At 44.6% G+C, this 19,087-nt stretch overlaps 1 protein-coding gene across 4 annotated transcripts in view; it reads left to right on the top strand.

Moving 5' to 3' along the window:
- Positions 1-19,087, top strand: part of ryr2a (ryanodine receptor 2a (cardiac)) — a 423,773-nt gene that overhangs the window by 388,899 nt on the left and 15,787 nt on the right. For 3 of the 4 annotated variants that reach the window (XM_078405073.1, XM_078405072.1, XM_078405070.1), the window contains 7 exons: positions 1,841-1,908; positions 4,313-4,460; positions 6,786-6,872; positions 8,191-8,412; positions 9,656-9,786; positions 11,256-11,298; positions 12,808-12,941. In XM_078405073.1, coding sequence (XP_078261199.1) covers positions 1,841-1,908; positions 4,313-4,460; positions 6,786-6,872; positions 8,191-8,412; positions 9,656-9,786; positions 11,256-11,298; positions 12,808-12,941 — 833 coding nt within the window. The remainder of the gene's footprint in view (positions 1-1,840; positions 1,909-4,312; positions 4,461-6,785; positions 6,873-8,190; positions 8,413-9,655; positions 9,787-11,255; positions 11,299-12,807; positions 12,942-19,087) is intronic. The other variant, XM_078405071.1, reaches the window with a different exon arrangement.

The raw sequence follows: 19,087 nt of genomic DNA, 5'->3' as shown, positions 1-19,087 counted from the left end.
CATTTAGAACGGAGATGAGGAAAAACCTTTTCAGTCAGAGAGTGGTGAAGGTGTGGAATTCACTGCCTCAGAAGGCAGTGGAGGCCGATTCTCTGAATGCATTCAAGAGAGAGCTAGATAGAGCTCTTAAGGATAGCGGAGTCAGGGGGTATGGGGAGAAGGCAGGAACGGGGTACTGATTGAGAATGATCAGCCATGATCACATTGAATGGTGGTGCTGGCTCGAAGGGCCGAATGGCCTACTCCTGCACCCATTGTCTATTGTCTATAAATCCAACAATGTTGTGAATCTGAGTTTGTCCCACAATATCATAGTTCCACTTTTCCAATTACCCACCATTTTGGGTGCGGCTCCCTGCTCTAAGGGAGGAAATGCTGAAATTAAATGTAGATATTCATAGAAAGCAATTTCTCATCTGTTAATTTGAATTATTATCATTTTACGTTTCATTGATATTTAGGACATCTTCAGGCCAGGTGCTCAAATTCATCATAAAATTACAAATTATACTTTTTATAAGAACTCCAGCATAATTTTGCAATTTCCTATTTCGTTCCACTTTTTATAGAAACTAGGATTGATTGATTGATTGATATCTTACCTTGCAAATTAGAAGTTTAATTAAATTAAATTAAATTAATGTAATTTAATTAAGTTTAAATACATGTAACATTTCGGCCTAACGCGACAATGCGTGAAATAAAACACAAGGTGCTGGAGTAACTCAGCAGGTCAGGCAGCAACTATGGAGAGAATGGACAAGCAACATTTAGATGCCTTGTTCTGTCACAGGCCTTGCTACAACAGGCAAGTTACTGATTCTGAATGCTCAGGGTATCACAGATCAACCTATCTCTTCCCGCCCTGAGGTTTTGTCCAGACTTCCAATTCAGCAGCCATCCTACTTCCTTCGCAAAACACAGTGGGTTCGGCAGTATCATGGAGGGAATGCATTGGCGTTGTTTTGGGTTGGGATCCTTCTTCAACAAACCAAAAAGTGCTGCAGGAACTCAGCGGGTCAGGCAGTATCTGGGGAGGGAATGCAAATGTGCGCGTTTTGGGTTGGGACCTTTCTTCAACGAAGCACAAAATGATGGAGGAAGCACCAAGAGTACTTGACAACGATAACGCTTGATAAGGCGGCACGGTGGCGCAGCGGTAGAGTTGCTGCCTTACAGCGAATGCAGCGCCGGAGACTCAGGTTCGATCCTGACTACTGGTGTTGTACTGTAAGGAGTTTGTACGTTCTCCCCGTGACCTGCGTGGGTTTTCTCCGAGATCTTCGGTTTCCTCCCACACTCTAAAGACGTACAGGTATGTAGGTTAATTGACTGGGTAATTTTTTTTAAAATTGTCCCTAGTGTGTGTAGGATAGTGTTAATGTGCGGGGATCGCTGGGCAGTGCGGACTTGGTGGGCCGAAAAGGCCTGTTTCCGCGCTGTATCTGAAATATGAAATAAAATATGAAATAAACAGCTCCTGACCTGTAACATCATCTACCCATCCTCTCCACAGATGCTGCCTGACCTGCTGAGTTCCTCCAGCGCTTTGTGTTTTGCTCAAAATTCCAGCACCTGCAGTACCTTATATATCGCCTCCTATTTCTTACTAAACATTGTTCTATTCCTTCTATCCCTGACATATCTTAACCTTTTGTTTTGACCCTTCCAATCTTGTGGATTCTGACCATTCTTAATATTAATAAATCTTTTGCGCTCTTGATAATGCATCTTGTCCACTAAATTTTCCTTGGGTAAAGAAATCACAGACATGATTTAATAAAAGAGAAACAGACCTCTTTGACCTGCATCTTTTAAAAATATTTGGATGTATTGTTAGGCTGAAGAAACAAAGGAAGACAAAAAAGAAGTGAAAGAAAACTACATCGTCAAACCAGAGAAAGCTGAGTGAGTATATCGATGAATGCAAATCCTTTTGGTTTTGAAAATGAAATAGAAAGTGCGGAAAATAATCAGACGATCACACAGCTCCTGTGGAAAGAGAAACAGTTAACGTTGGCATGAAGGGCCATTGATCTGACACTTTTCACCAGAGTGTTGCCTGGATTAGAGGGCATTACCTACTACGAGAGGTTGGATGAACTTGGAATGTTTTGATTGTAGTTATGTCTATCCAAAAACCTCTTAGACGCCGCTAACATATGTCCCACCACCACCACCCCTTGGATTGCGATCCAGGCCCCTATCACTCACTGTGCGTAACATAATTGCACCACACACACTTCCATTACACTTTACCCATCTCACCTTAAGAAAACTGATACGGTTATGGTCATCTTCAAACACAGCCAACACGACCCGGTTAGCTGTGAATTTTGGCTTTCGGGGAAGAGAAAGGACGCTGGAGTTTAGTCAGGATGTGGGGAGTTCCTAAATTCTAGGAGCATAATTAGGCCATTCGGCCCATCAACTCCACCATTCAATCATGGTTGATCAATTTTTCCCTCTCAACCCCATTTTCCTGCCTTCTCCGCATATCCCTGGGCAAAAGAACGATTTAGTGGGATATGGGCCAAACACGGGCAGGTGGGACTCATGTAGATGGGGCATCTTGGTCAGCATGGGCAAGTTGGGTCGAAAGGCCTTTTTCCATGACTCTATGATTGTAAGACAACTGAAGATTCTGCCACCAATCCCAGGGGAAAGGTACCCAACAGCTAAATCAGGAAGCGTTGGAGATAGAAGGTTAAGTGACGGTCTGTAGGAGTTTAGCATACATTGTGTATGTGCATGCCTTCTCTCCATTACCCCTGACACCCTTGCTAATCAGGATGTAAGATGTAAGGGAGGTAGTAAGATGGAATCACTTACACCACTGGCACTTACAAATCTGATGAGATGATTGTTATACGAGAATGTTGCCGGAACAATCTATGACCCACTGCGTTGTGGCCATAGCGCTATGTTTAAAGCCCATAGCGCTGTGGCTGGTATCGATTTGTTTGAGAATCCCTAGCGCTGCAGCCGACAGCTCTTTATTGAAATCCCCACGTGCTAAGCCACAGCGCTCTGTTTAAACCATTGCGCGCCAAACTGGCAGCGCTGTGTGTATTGCTTTACGCAGCAATTCTGTAGCACTGTGTGTATTGATTTGTGCGCCAAGTTTGTAGTGCTGTGTATTGCTTTACGCGCCAGTCTGCGGCCGATAGCGTTTGTTCCCAAAGGTGGGGGGGGGTGGGGGCCTCGCTTGGATGCAGTCCCCTGCCATTGGTTATAGTTTGAATTTGGGATCAGCACTATTGGCCAGGATTTACTGGTGGTTATTTCAACAGCTGATTTCTTACCTGTATAAAGGCAGGCGCCAGTAAGCCATAAATTAGTTCATGCACGAGAGGGGTTCACCAATGGGTTGAGTCGCGGTCAGCATCGCGGACGGAGGCAGGCAGAGCGAGAGCCTTTTTCTGTTCAAGTTCGATCCTTGAACCTGTTCCCCTGTAACAATGATGTACCGATTAGCTACAATGATATTACTCACTTCAAAGTCCCACAACAAGCGGCACAGTGGCACAGCAGCGGAGTTGCTCCCTAACAGCGCCAGTGACCCAGGTTCGATCCTGTCTATGGGCTCTGTCTGTATGGAGCTTGTACGTTCTCCCTGTAACTGCGTGGGTTTTCTCTGGGTGCTCCAGTTTCCTCCCACATTCCAAAGACGAGCAAGTTTGTAGGTTAATTGGGTTCTGTAAGTTTAGTTGAGTTTATTTTTGGCAGGAGTACCGAGGTAGCATGAAAAGCTTTTTGTTGAATGCCATCTCGTCAGCAGAAAGACTGTAAATAATTCGTCCACAGTGTACATTCAAGTCGTCCACAGTGTACAGATGCAGGAAAAAGGATGCCACGTTCAATGCAAGATAATGTCCAGTAAAGTGCAGTTAAAGATAATTCATTGGTGTCCAATGTGGCAGATGGTAGGTCAGGAGCCCTCTCTAATTGGTGATAGGATGGTTTAGTTGCCTGATAACAGCTGGGAAGAAACTGTACCTGAATCTGGAGGTATGCATTTTGTCCCCAGTGTGTTGGATGCAAAACTGGGATAACATAGGACCAGTGTAGGCGTAATCATTGGTTAGCACGGACTCAGTGGGACGAAGGGCCTATTTCCACGCTGCATTGCAAAAATAAACAAAACTAAATGACCCCCATCCCACCGATGGCCAAATGCTCAGTGGCCCCCACCTCGAAAACCATGACCATTTCCCCTCCCATGTCAACGTCTCGCATTTAATTTAACGTTTTGAGTACTAAATATCATGATTGAAGCATGTTAAATAACAAGTGTCCTGTTGCATTAAAGCAGTGAGGATGGAGAAAAAGCAGAAAATATGACAGAACAGAAGCCTGGACGAAAAAGGAGACAGCGACATGCTGAGAAAATAGATGAACCTGAAGTCCAAGAGTCTGCCTTCTGGAAGAAGATTACAGCTTACCAGCAGAAGCTACTTGTGAGTGTGATATTTTGATTTTATGTTCGCATCATTAGTATGAAATGATTTGATTCTCTTCCCTGTTCAACCACAGAAATTGGTCTTTGCAAACCATTTTCTATCTGTTTTTTAAAAAACTTTAACATCATTGAATTGTTACAGCACAGGATGAGACCATTCAGCCCATTAGATTCTGATAAAGCAAACTCTTTTTCCTCATGCCCAGTATATTTTCCCATCGTCGTGTTAAGGTCCCTTTCATGCTGGCAATGAAGTCCAGATCAGAGCCACTCTGCATTGTTTTACATTGAATGTTGGACCCTTTACCCTTTATCTGTGAACCGCCTGATTGTATTCAGGTATAGTCTTTTCTTTGGCTGAGTAGCAAGCAAACCAAAGCTTATCAGTGTACCTCGGTGCACTTGACACTGATAAACTAAACTAAACTACACAGCTGTACCCAGAGTGTACAGAAACAAACAGTCATATGTGCCACAGCCTTCCCCAATCTTTCATCATTTAAAACAACGTTAGTGTACCTATATTTCCTTCTTATATTTATTCAGCCTCCTCTTAAATGCATCTCTACCAGTCACTAACACCTCTCCATATGGTAGTGTAATTTCTCCTGAGATGCTGCCTGACCTGCTGAGTTACTCCAGCATTACCTCTCCATATGGTGGTGGGTTGTCAGCATTTTATGAGTTACCCCAGTGTTGAAAAAAATGTCATCACCCCCCCCCTTCCCCCCTTATATCTCCATATCATATTTTTAATAATAACTTGTGCAGCGTTGACCCTCTCCTGTGGGCCCGGCAACCCTTCCCCGACTGATGACCCATGGACCCGCTGCCGGCCAGGGATTCTCCCCCCGGGGTGTGGGCAGGCAAGTGGGGAGAGGAAAGGGGAGAGGGAGTCACTCACCCCGACCCCGAGCGGCCAGAGCGAGCCGTGGACCCGTTGGGTGCAAACCTCTACTGCGGGCCCGTCAACCCTCCTCCAACTGACGATCCGTGGACCGTTGCCGGTCAGGGAGTCTCCCCCGGGGCCGGGGGCGGCCAAGGGGGGGAGAGGAAAGGGGAGAGGGAGCCACTCACCCCGGCCCCGGTCGGCCATCGCGGTGGCCAGCAGCAGGAGAGCGGCCGCAAGGCGCTGTGGCATGTTCGTCTTGCCGGCGGCCATCTTCTTTGACCCTCTGCCGCCGCGCTGGGAGGAAGGTCAGGCGCAGGGCAGGTGGGACCGGCGCCGGTCCTCCCAGAGGGGGGTGAGCACATTTATTAAAGCTTATTAAGTTAATTGCTTTTAAAATGTAAGAAAACCTGATCAATCGAGACCGCAGGCGAATGGTGAGAAGGGTGGGCCTAAAATTGTTGTGCTATTGTGTAATGTTTTGGCTGTATTTCGGGTACAATCAAATAGACAAATATACAAGATGAGAGTTTTAGTAATATGTATATAGAGTTGCTGCCTTACGGTGCCAGAGACCTGGGTTTGATCCTGATTACAGGTGCTGTCTGTACGGAGTTTGTACGTTCTCCTCATGACCACGTGGATTTTCTCCCACGCTCCAAAGACGTGCAGGTTTGTAGGTTAATTGGCTTCTATAAATTGCCCCTAGTGTGTACGATGCAAAGCTGAGATAACATAGAACTAGTGTATGGATGATTGTTGGTCGGCGTGGATGGGCCTGGTGGTCTGAAGGCCCTGTTTCTCCACTGAATCTCTAAACTAAACTATATCAGAAAGAATTACTGCTTGACATTTGATAATTGGACAGCCTCAAATTAAAGCAAAGTGAGAGCATCAATTAATCTTCAATTATGATTCATTGCTAACAATCTAACAATTTATTACACACTAAATTGTTTCCATCATTTTGCTGGATATTGTGACCAGCGGATAAAATAATTTATGTGACATTTATTCTTGCAAAGCGAACTGATTGTTAATTATTTAAAGCAGTGTTGAATGTGACACTTTGAAATTAAAGGATGTCTATAAATGGAAGCAGAAAGGAAATATAAGCGGCACGGTGCCACAACGGTAAAGTTGCTGCCGCGCAGCGCCAGAGACCCGTGTTCGATCCCGGGTGCTGTCTATACAGAGTTTGTATGTTCTCCCTGTGATCACGTGGGTTTTCTCCGGGTGCTCCGGTTTCTTCCCACATTTCCGAAGACGTGCAGGTTTGTAGGTTAATTGGCTTCTGTAAATTGTCCCTAGTGTGTGGGATAGGACTAGTGTCCAGTGATCATTGATTGACGAGGGACTTGGTGGGCCAAAGGGCCCGTTTCCACACTGTATGTCCAAACTAAACTAAACTAAACTATCTTCCTATCTTTCCAGAATTATTTTGCCCGTAACTTCTACAATATGAGGATGTTGGCATTGTTTGTCGCCTTTGCAATTAACTTCATTCTCCTTTTCTACAAGGTAAGAGACGTTGTTTCCTTGTTTAAATGTAATGGACATTTCCTGTGGTGCTGAAGAAGTGGTGGGGGAATAGTAGTGTTTTTTGCAAATGTAATAAATCCTTACCAAAAACCCTCTGGAATGGGAATGGCAGCATTCATGGGAACACCACAAACTGTAGGTATCCTTGCCCTTGCCACCCCATTATAGGAGGGGTGTGGAGGCTTTGGAAAGGGTGCAGAAGAGGTCTACCAGAATGCTGGCTGCATGAGAGGGTGTTAGCTGTGAAATGAGGTTGGAGAAACTTGGATTGTTTTCCTAGTTGTGTCAAAGGCTGAGAGGTAACCCGATCGAGGTGTATAAAACAATGAGAGGCACAGCTATGATAGACAGTCAGAACCTTTGTCTCAGCGTTCAAATGTCAAACACTGTGAGTTTTAAGCTTTAAGCTCATTCATTCATTCATTCATTCATTCATTCATTCATTCATTCATTCATTCATTCATTCATTCATTCATTCATTCCTGAGGGTCTATGGGTCCGAGTACGTTCTATTCTGAGGCTATGGCCTCTGGTCCTAGACTCTCCCACCAGTGGAAACATCCTCCCCACATTCACTCTATCCAGGCCTTTCACTATTCGGTAAGTTTCAATGAGATCCCCCCCCTCATCCTTCTGAACTCCTCTTCAAGAGTGGTTTACTGCTCACTCTCCCACCACAGTTGCCTTTCTGCTGCTCTGCGCGCCGCCCGCCAACCGCCACCACGAATGGATGTCTCCGTCCACTATAACCGAAATCCGTTATCTCGAGGTCCATAATAGCAATAGTAGAGTGTATGGACAAAATCATTCACTTCTGAAGGTTCAATGAAACCACAGAACTAACTTGAGATCAAAAGGTCACTGGGGGACAACATTATTTACCCACCATTTCCTCACCTGTGCATTGGGAGCTCAAAATACAATAACAAAAGTCAAACTTGAAAAGCACTTGGCTTTTGCGATTGATACTTTCAATGTATAATTTCTAAATAATGATATTTCATGATATTCCTCCTCAACCAAACCGCCACTGAGAGAGCACACATTTGTAAACCTGAAATGCTTGTGTATGATGAGTATGGAATTGTGTTGGGAATTTCGATCATTGTTGGTTTGCAAAAATGTCCCCAGAACGTTGTAACTTTGTGGGCACCAAAAACGTGGCGACATTTGTGTACTGGAGAGGTGAAGTCTGCTACATGATTTTACCGGGTTGTATGCAGAACAAAGCATTTTACTGTGCTCGGGTACATGTGCCAATAAAGCATCACTGAATCATTGAATCACTGTGCAACAGGTCTCCACGTCCCCATCGTTAGAAGAGAAGGAAAAAAGACTTGGTGTTTACAGTCAAGATGGTGGAGACTCTCGATGGAGCGGAATGGGAGGTGGGCGTAGGGTCACAGTGCATTACGTTCTACAAGAAAGCAGTGGCTATATGGAGCCCACACTGAGGATTCTGGCCATCCTACACACTATCATCTCCTTCTTCTGCATCATTGGCTACTACTGTTTAAAAGTAAGGCTATGGACACTTCTGGTCATTGCAAGCACCTGACGAAATAAATATTCTCTGTGATGGAGAAACAAGGAATTGCAGTTGACAAAAAAAAAGACACAAAGTGTTGGAAGGTGGCACAGTGGCACAGCAGTAAAGTTGCAGCCTCGTATGGAGTTTGCCCAATTTCCCTGTGGTTTTGTACGTTAATTGGATTCTGTAAAATGCATCAAGTGTGTCGGATGCAAAACTGGCATAGTGGCAAAACTGGTGGGCCAAAGGGCCAGTTTCCACACTGTATCTCTAAACTAAAAACTAGATCGTACATATCTAACAAACCAGTCTGAAAAATTGAGGCAAAAAAATAATTGGAATAAGAATAATGGAACATTCCTGTCTTTGATTTGTTGTCAATTTATGAGGGTCTGAATTAATGCAGATACTCAAAACTGGAGTACAATGCTCTTTAACTAAGTTTTTGATATCAAATCAATGAGCAAAAGTATATGAAAGAAATGAAGCATATCAGGATCAATGTTAATCAAGATTAAGTTGCAACATTTTATTGGTTGTGTGCTAAGTTAATGTTGCACTTCTGAAGTTAGAAAAATAATACCCAATCTATATAACATTGCTGTTCGTAGGTTCTTGGAGCAGGATTAGGCCTTATAGCCCATCAAGTCTACTCCGCCATTCAAACATGGCTGATCGATGGCTGTTACATATCAGCTATTGCACAGTTGTCCAAATTCTTGTTATTTTTGCAGTGGAGCATCAAAGTTATATCAATTCCTTGAAGATAAATGTCTTTCTTGCATGGGATTAAAAGCCAGTCGGGAGTCAAATGATAAAGGGGTTCACGGAAATGTAGAATTGTGATCTTTGAAATTGGGCTGCTGTGTAACTCAGATGACCTTCCCTTACCTCCTTCCTCCCCCCCCCCCCCCCCCCCCCATCCTTACTCCACCCGCGTCCTGTTCCACAGTTCACAACAATGTATCCCTCTTGGGATCACACCCTCCCTAGCTAACAATTGGTCTATCACGGAACCACCCTGCCTGAGGTCATCTGTTGCCCGGCCTTGATTTGTCCTGTTTTTTTCTCTCCTCCAGTTCTTCCCCTCCCCACCCCTACTTTCACTTTGAAGAAGGGTCCCGACCTGAAACATCACCAACCCTTTTTCTTCAGCGATGCTGCTTGACACGCTGAGTTGCTCCAGCACCTTGTGTCTATCTGAGCTTGTCCAATTGTTTTGTTCATGTAGGTCCCCCTGGTTATTTTCAAACGAGAGAAGGAGGTCGCCAGGAAGTTGGAGTTTGATGGATTATACATCACAGAGCAACCTTCAGAGGATGACATCAAGGGACAGTGGGATAGGCTGGTCATCAACACTCAGTAAGTACAATGGTTCAATTCAAAGGTGCTTTCATTATCCGTGTACATATGCGGAGTGAAATTCCTTTTTTGCAAACAGCTGCATACTTACAGAGTATACAAGTTGGGAGGTCATGTTGCAGTTATATAAGATGTTGGTGAGGCCACATTTAGAGTATAGTTTTCAGTTTTGGGCACCATGTTATTAGGAGATTGCACGTAAGGTCGTAAGGTCAAAGTGCGTGACACACGGAGTCGCTCAAGCCGTCTGGAGGACATGGCAGCTTACGGCATACATTACCAATACATGCAACATGGACATTCTTACCTTTAAAAAGCTGCCAAAAGGCCAATTTGTGTGCTGTAAAAAATGAGGAAGCTGGAGGATCTGTCGGAGGAAGAGGAACCAGGAGAAGGGCTGCCAAGCCCATGGACGCAAGAAGCAGCTGGGAAGACGTCTGGCCAGTCGGCGGGAGAAGGGGAAACGCGGCCGGGAAGGGAGGCAGCAGAGCAAGGCTGAGAAGCAGAGGGCCGCCGACCGGCTGGCGGGGGGAGAAGAAGAGGAGGAGGAGGAAAGGAAAGGACAGGGTTGAGTGAGCTGGGAGAGGACCAGCGGGAAGAACCCGAGCCGAGAGGCCTGGAGGGTCTGCAGGGGCAGAAGCAGCGAGCGCTGGAGGTCGGCGACCCACTGGGGCCTGAGGGCGAACGGCCCAGGGAGCTGTGCTCGATGGCCTTGGAGGAGCAGGCGGTGGAAGACGAGGAGCTGTGTCAAGCCCAAAGAAGAGGAGGAAGAGGACCGGGGAGCGAGGCGCGGAGCAGGGGCGCTGAGCTTGGAGGAGCACAGGAACAGCGAGAGGTGTCGGGACACTCGGAGCGCCGGGAGGGAGCCGGAGACGCTCTGATGGGAGAAGATGGGAGAAGTCGAGCTGCAGCAAAGTCCGGCCACAACATAAAACTGCAACACCCTCTCATTTCGACTGGCGAACTGTTCCACAACAGAAGTCGTTCCAATCATAAAGACTGAGCTAAGAGGGCCCGCTGCACTGAAAGCCCTAGTAAGTGATTGCCTGCAGTACACGGCGTGCCCCCCCAGTAGGCGTTGCATGGCAACTGTACGGGTCAGAGGCCGTGACCTCGCCTGCCGTGCAATCCCCCTATAGGTCACTATTCAGCAAGTTTCAATGAGGTCCCCCACCATCCTTCTGAACTCCAGTGAGTGCAGGCCCAGTGCCGTCAAACAAAGACAACAGCTACAACACAGATTAGCTCTGGCTCCTTTAAGAATATGTTACCACACTGATACTCTGGAACATATGCATATATTCAGCTACTGCTAAACCAAATCAAAATTACACTACCTGTTAAACCAAATCAAAATTACACTATCTTTCCACGTCTGGTCAGGAAATTCAGTATGTTTGTTACTTTTATGGTATGAGTGTGTTAAGAGATGTGATCAATGGTATTGACACTGCACTCCTTTTTTTCAGATCTTTCCCATATAACTACTGGGACAAGTTTGTGAAGAGAAAGGTAACTACTGTCTTCCGACCCACACATTCTGTGATGTTTTTCATTCTGTGCTCCCTGGTTACCTTTTGCTGTAGGAAAACACTTTGATTATTAGTTTAATTTAGTTTAGTTTAGTTTAGAGATACAGTGCGGAGACATGCCCTTCGGCCCACCGAGTCAGCGCAGACCAGCCATCCCCGTCGCTAGCACTATGCTACACACTAGGGACAATTTACAATGTTTACCAAAGCCAATTAACCTGCAAACCTGTACGTCTTTGGAGTGGGAGGAAACCGGAGCACCTGGAGAAAACCTACGCGGGCACAAGGAGAACGTACAAACGCCATACAGACAGCATCCATTGTCAGGATCGAACCCGAGTCTCTGGTGCTGCGAGGCAGCAGCTCGACCACTGCGCCACCCTACTTGACGGCAGACTATTTTGAGGGGTTATTTGCTATATAAACTATTCAAAGATTGTCGATGTTCTTGTCAATTCACTGGTTTCCACTGATTGCCTGAGGAACTCCGCTTTACATAATCTGTAGAGGAACATGTTAACACACTAGCAGATCAGAATTGCCACATTTCATGGAGGCACAAGACACTGCAGATGCTGGAATCTTGAGCAGAAAACAGAGTGTTGGAAGAACTTAGCAGATCAGGCAGCATCTGTTCAGGAAACGGACAGATGACATTTCGGGTCGGAATCCTTCTTCAGTGATCCGAAGAACCATTCCAAACCGAAATGTGGCATAATCACAGATGCTGCCTAACCTGCTGAGTTCCTCCAGCACTTTGATTTGTCCTTTGGGTCGTATTTCATGAGCTGCCATCGGGAAGAAGGTTCAAGACGCTGAAAACCGTAACGTCCAGGTTCAGGAACAGCTTCTTCCAGACAACCATCAGCCTATTAAACACTACAACCTTCAACTAAGCTGGCACAACATAGATTTGGGGTGCATTGATTTTATTGTTTTTTTCTTTGCACTATTATGGGGTTTTTTAATAAATGGAACTGTTTTGTTGTTTATAATGGTGTTTACAATGTTTATATATCTGTTGTGCTGCTGCAAGTAAGATTTTTTTGGGCAGCATGGTGGCGCAGCGCCGAAGACCTGTGTTCGATCCTGACTATGAGTGCCATATTTACGGAGTTTGTACATTCTCCCCGTGAACTGCGTGCGTTTTCTCCAGATGCTCCGGTTTCCTCCCACACTCCAAAGATGTACAGGTTTGTACGCTAAATTGGCTTGGTAAAATTGTAAATTGTCCCTTGTATGTGTAGGATAGTGTTAGTGTAGGGGGTGATCACTGGTTGGCACAAACTCATTGGGCCGTATGGCCTGCTTCAGCGCTGTATCTCTAAACGAAATAAACTAAACTAAATGTAATTGTTCTGTTTCAGGACATATAACAATAAAACACCCTTGACTCTTGTTTTATCTGCTGTTACTCTCATAGGTCCAGGCACATACCTTAATATGGCAGTAAAATATTTTGGTAACATTTTACCATGCATTCCTGCAGGTTATGGACAAGTATGGAGAATTCTACGGTCGGGATAGGATTAGTGAATTATTGGGCATGGACAAAGCCGCTTTGGATTTCAGTGATGCACAAGAAAAGAAAAAGCCCAAGAAAGAGAACTCCTTCTGTGCAGTGTGAGTAGTATTTACATCTGCTATGTAACCATTCAAGTGTAACACTATATCTCTCTAAGTCTCTATATCGCTGTTTATATCTCTCGTTTTTCTTTCCCCTGACTCCGTCTGAAGAAAGGTCATCAATTCCTTTTCTCCAGAAACGCTGCCTGACCTGCTGAGTTACTCGAGCTTTTAATGTCAATCTTCAAGTGTAAGAACATATTGCTTTGTCTCAAGTAATCTACTTTCTTGCAGTGAGGGGGTCACGGTGGCGCAGCAGCAGAGTTGCTGCCTAACAGCGCCAAAGACCCAAGTTCCATCCTGACTATGGGTGCTGTCTGTATGGACCTTGCACATTCTCCCCATGATCGTGTGGGTTTCCCCCAGGTGCTCCGGTTTCCTCCCACACTTCAAAGACTTACCAGCTTGTCGGTTGATTGGCTTTGGTTAAAAATGAATTGGGCTCTGTCCCTAGTGTGTCGGGTAGTGCAAGTGTACAGAGATCACTGGGTTGGCATGTTCTTGGTGGGCCGAAGGGCCTGTTTGCGTGTTGTATTTTTAAAACGAACTAAACTAAAACTGGGAGGTGAAAGTTCAGACAGGGATGCGCGTACTGTGATTTATTTAATTAAAACGTTTATAAAATCCTATCTGGAGGTCACGAGCTTGATGATTTGTTTCAACAAGTTATTCAAAAGCAAACGTTCCCTTTAGTACAATGTAATCAAACACGATATACCTGCTGTCTATTATAAATGAGAATCTTTACAGGCGTGCAGCGTAGGTTCACTAGGTTAATTCCCGGAATGGCGGGACTGTCGTATGTTGAAAGGCTGGAGCAATTAGGCTTGTATACACTGGAATATAGAAGGATGAGGGGGGATCTTATTGAAACATATAAGATAATTAGGGGATTGGACACATTAGAGGCAGGAAACATGTTCCCAATGTTGGGGGAGTCCAGAACAAGGGGCCACAGTTTAAGAATAAGGGGTAGGCCATTTAGAACGGAGATGAGTAAGAACTTTTTCAGTCAGAGAGTGGTGAAGGTGTGGAATTCTCTGCCTCAGAAGGCAGTGGAGGCCAGTTCGTTGGATGCTTTCAAGAGAGAGCTGGATAGAGCTCTTAAGGATAGCGGAGTGAGGGGGTATGGGGAGAAGGCAGGAACGGGGTACTGATTGAGAGTGATCAGCCATGATCGCATTGAATGGCGGTGCTGGCTCGAGGGGCTGAATGGCCTACTCCTGCACCTATTGTCTATTGTGTCTGGATGATTTAATTGACTTTGGAAATGTGATCAGGATCCTTTGTTGCTCAGTGGCAAAGATTGAGTGTCTGTTACAGTTGTCTGGTCATGCAGACAGTAATTCATCACCTATAAAAAGAGACAAAAGTGCTGGAGTAACATTATGATTGTACCTGTCTCAACTACCTCCCCTGGCAGCCCGTTCGTTCCATACACCTACCATCCCTTGGGGCCCATCTGGACCTCCCACCTCTTTTCCAGCTTTTTCCCTCCCAAAACAATCATCCTGAATAAGGGTCTCAATCCAAATCGTAGGATCCATATCCTTCAGAAATGCTGCCTGGCCCATTGAGTTCACCCAACACTTTGTGTTTTGCTCAAAAATTTAAGCATCTGCAGTTCCTTGTGTCTTCATATCCTTAGAAACATAGAAACATAGAAAATAGGTGCAGGAGTAGGCCATTCGGCCCTTCGAGCCTGCACCGTCATTCAATATGATCATGGCTGATCATCCAACTCAGTATCCTGTACCTGCCTTCTCTCCATACCCCCTGATCCCTTTAGCCACAAGGGCCACATCTAACTCCCTCTTAAATATAGCCAATGAACTGGCCTCAACTACCTTCTGTGGCAGAGAATTCCACAGATTCACCACTCTCTGTGTGAAAAAAAACTTTCTCATCTCGGTCCTAAAAGACTTCTCCCTTATCCTTAAACTGTGACCCCTTGTTCTGGACTTCCCCAACATCGGGAACAATCTTCCTGCATCTAGCCTGTCCAACCCCTTAAGAATTTTGTAAGTTTCTATAAAATCCCCCCTCAATCTTCTAAATTCCAGCGAGTACAAGCCGAGTCTATCCAGTCTTTCTTCATATGAAAGTCCTGCCATCCCAGGAATCAATCTGGTGAACCTTGTCTGTACTCCCTCTATAGATATCCTTCTATCATCATTCTGTGCATTTATGGAAGGATGAAAGGACCGTCCTTTTACACTCGTAATTTCAATATTCATATGTCTGAAAAGTAACTATTTCAAGGAGTTAGCTATTTAAGTATCTATTTCAAGTGGCAAAACTGTCTGAAGAAGGGTCTCGACCCGAAACGTCACCCATTCCTTCTCTCCCGAGATACTGCCTGTTACCCCAGCATTTTGTGTCTACCTTCTATTTCAAGTGGGTTAGCTTTTCAGAGTGGACAATCTCCCAGCAAAGATGTACATGCTATCTATTCCTTAGAGCACAGGAGGATGAGGGGTGGTCTTATAGAAGTGTACAAAATCGTGAGAGGAATTGATTGGGTAAATGCAGAGAGTCTCTTGCCCGGGAGGGGAATGAAGAACCAGAGGAGATAGGTTTAAGGTGAGGGGGAAAGATTTAATAGGAACGTGAGGGGTAACTTTTTTACACAAAAGGGGGTGGGTATATGGAACGAGCTGTCGGAGGAGGTAGTTGAGGTAGATATTATCGCAATGTTTAAGAATCATTGAGACTGCCAAACTCAGGCAGGTGGGACTAATGTAGGTGGGACATGTTGGTTGGTGAGGGCAAGTTGGGCTGATGGGCCTGTTTCCTCACTGTATGACTCTATGACAATCTATCTCTTGGGTGTTGACTGTTTCACGACTTGCTTTGGTTCTTGCTGTGAATGACATTCCAAGTATTAATAGCTTGCATTACCTGTTTGGCATCTGCATTGAGGCTGGCTGGCTGGAATGATGGTGATATGTCCTGGCTTGTTACCTATTGCTAACCAGCTGGAGATCGTGATTTATCCAAAACTTTAGCACAGCAAAGCTCAGCAGTCACAGTGGAGTCAAAATTGACCACAATCCAATTTGGAAATGCTGACGGGGTCATCTACAAACACTGAAGTATTTCAAATTTACTCCCACAAAGGTTGGTTGGTGTATGGAATGGGCTGCCAGAGGAGGTAGTTGGGGCAGGGTATGATCACAATGTTTAAAAAATATTTGGACATGTACATGGATAAGAAAGGTTTAGAGGGTTTGGGCCAAACACAAGCAGGTGGGACTAGCGTAGATGGGACATGTTGGTCGGTGTGGGCAAGATGAGCTGAAGGACCTATTTCCACACTATATGACTCTATGACTATTGCCTCTGGATTCCATTCACACAATTGAGCCACCCACAGTGATGCAGCCTTGGTTTGTATGCATCCATGAAACTTCTTTCAGCATTGCACGTTTGAATATAGATCGGTTAATGAGAGGTCAGCTGGAGTATGTTGTGGAAAAATATGATTATCCACTTTGAAAGGAAAATCGACAAATGTACAGGTGCTGATGGGCCTCTTTCTGCTCTTGTTACTTAAGACTCAAGACCCTGTGAAATGATTGACATCTGAAGGAGAATTTGTTTATCTGCTCCCCACCATGCTCTACAAGATGGATCTTGCAAGTCTCCTGCCCCCTCACACCTGTGATATAAAGCATCTTCCTGCTGGCAAAGGTGGCACAGCGGTAGAGTTGCTACCTTTCAGCGCCAGAGATCCAGGTTCGATCCTAACTGAGGATGCTGTCCATACAGAGTTTGCACGTTCTCTCTATGACCGTGTGTGTTTGTAGGTTTAGGTGAAATTGGAAGTTGTCCCTAGTGTGTAGGATAGTGAGAGTGTACAGGGTGATCACTGGTTATCACAGACTCAATGGGCCAAAGAGCCTGTTTCTGCACTGTATCTCCAAAAGTAAGATAACGTAAAATCCTGAGACTCAATCTATATTTTCACTGGCAACATTTGAAAAAAATCTTTTCATTGGGACCCTGGCTGCCTCTGGTGAAATCCAATTAAATTGTTAAAGAGATTCTCTCCTTTTATATTTGTATGAAAGATTTTTTTATATTTATGATTTATTCAGCTCAATGCTAAAACCTGAAGTTATCTCTGGATATTTCTTTTAACTATTTTTTGGTTGATACTTCAAAACTTTTTAATTTGACTTGACTCTCTAATTGCCTTCAGTCCAAATTTTAGATTTAACTGATTATAAATGCTAGATTAGCAACTGCAGTCTATGATTCTGTAAATCGGATTCAACACCTGGGTCTATTTTTTGTAATACATTCAAGGGATGTGGGCTTTGCAGACTGAGCCAGCCTGTCAATTGCCTGTCCCTAATTGCCCGAGAAGAGTTGATCAAAGCAAGAGAAGACATCTAACACCAAGCTATGACCGAAGAGCTTATGTTGCAGAACTAAACTGCATCAAAGTGTGGGAAGGTTGACGCAGTATTGGCTCTTTGCTGCATTTATCTGAAAACATTTTACAACCATGTCACGTTTTCCTTGTGAAACATTCTATGTTCACATGGTTGTAAAATGTTTTGAGATAAGTGCAGTAAAGAGCCAATACTGCGTCAACCTTCCCACACTTTGATTTTTTATTTAAATGTCGTGGATAATGTAGAGGATGGATCAGTCAATTGAACTGTCCTCTCACCATCTGGAGAATGGTCCTGACCTACCATCTACCTCGTTGAAGACCACACTATCTTTAATTATTCTTTATGTAGAAACGAAGAACTGCCAATGCTAGTTTGTACCAAAAACAGACACAAAGTGCTGGAGTAACTCAGCGAGTCCGGCAGCATCTCTGCAGAAAAAGGATAGGTGACGTTTCGGGTCAGGACCCTTCTTCAGTCCCGATCTGAAACATCACCTATCCATTTTCTGCAGAGATACTGCCTAACTCACAGAGTTACTCCAACACTTTGTGTCTATGTTTAATTATTCTTTACTGGACTTTACCTTGCACTAAACTTTATCTTATATCTATATACTGTGGACAGCTCGATTACAATCATGTGTAGTGAGGTACTATACTGTACTGAGGTATAGTGAAAAGCTTTATCGTTGCGTTGCGTGTTCAGTCAGCGAAAAGACTATACAAGATTACAATCGGGCCGTCCACACTGTACAGATGCAGGAAAAGGGAATAACATTTAGTGCAAGATAAAGTCCAGTGAAATCTGATTAAAGATAGTCTGAAGGTCTCCAAATAGTTAGATGGTAGCTCAGGACCGCTCTCTAGTTGGTGATAGTCCGATTAAAGTGAGACATCTAAGAGGGGATTAAAAAGAGCATAATTAGAGTAAGAAATGCTACTGTTGGAGTAGAAATTTAATGGTGGAGCGATGGTAATGAATGATTGCAGATCTGCCTCTGTGACCAGCATGCAGAGAGTCGCCTGTCTTCAGTGCCATCGCCAAGGATGCAGGGTTGAGTACATGCCTGTCTGTATCAGCAATGCCAAAGTTGGAGATGGTCAAAGCTTCAAATTCCTAGGCATAAATACCACCAACAATCTGTCCTAGAATATGGAACATCACTGCACAGAATAAAAGGTCTTGGTCCAAACACATTGACGCTATGGTCAAAAAAGCACATCACTGCCTCTCCTTAATCGAAATACTAAGAAAATTTGATGTCTCTCCGATGCCTCTTTTCTACAGATGCAGCACAGAAAGCATCATTTTGGATGCTTCTTGGCTTGGTTTGGTAAGTGCTCTTCCCAAGAGCACAAGAGATTGCAGAGAGTTTTGAATGCAGCCCATCTAACACGCAAACCTGCCTCCTGCCCCCTCAACTCCGTCTACACTTCATGCGGCCTCCGGAAAGCAGGCAACATAATCGAAATGATAAAAGGAACTGCAGATGCTGGTTTACAAAAAAAGACACAGACTGTTGAAGTAACTCACCTGGTCAGGCAGCATTTCAGGAGAACAGTGATGGGTGACATTTTTGGGAGAGGTTATAGGGAGAGGTTCAGGCTAGGACTCTATTCTTTGCAGCGCAGGAGCATGAGGGGTGATCTTATAGATTATAAGATTATAAAATTATGAGAGGAATAGATCAGGTAAACGAACAGAGTCTCTTGCCCATAGCAGGGGAATCATGAACCA

This window comes from Rhinoraja longicauda, chromosome 9, assembly GCF_053455715.1.
Source record: "Rhinoraja longicauda isolate Sanriku21f chromosome 9, sRhiLon1.1, whole genome shotgun sequence".
Taxonomy (NCBI): Eukaryota; Metazoa; Chordata; class Chondrichthyes; order Rajiformes; family Arhynchobatidae; genus Rhinoraja; species Rhinoraja longicauda.
This window is presented reverse-complemented; position numbering and strand designations above follow the sequence as displayed.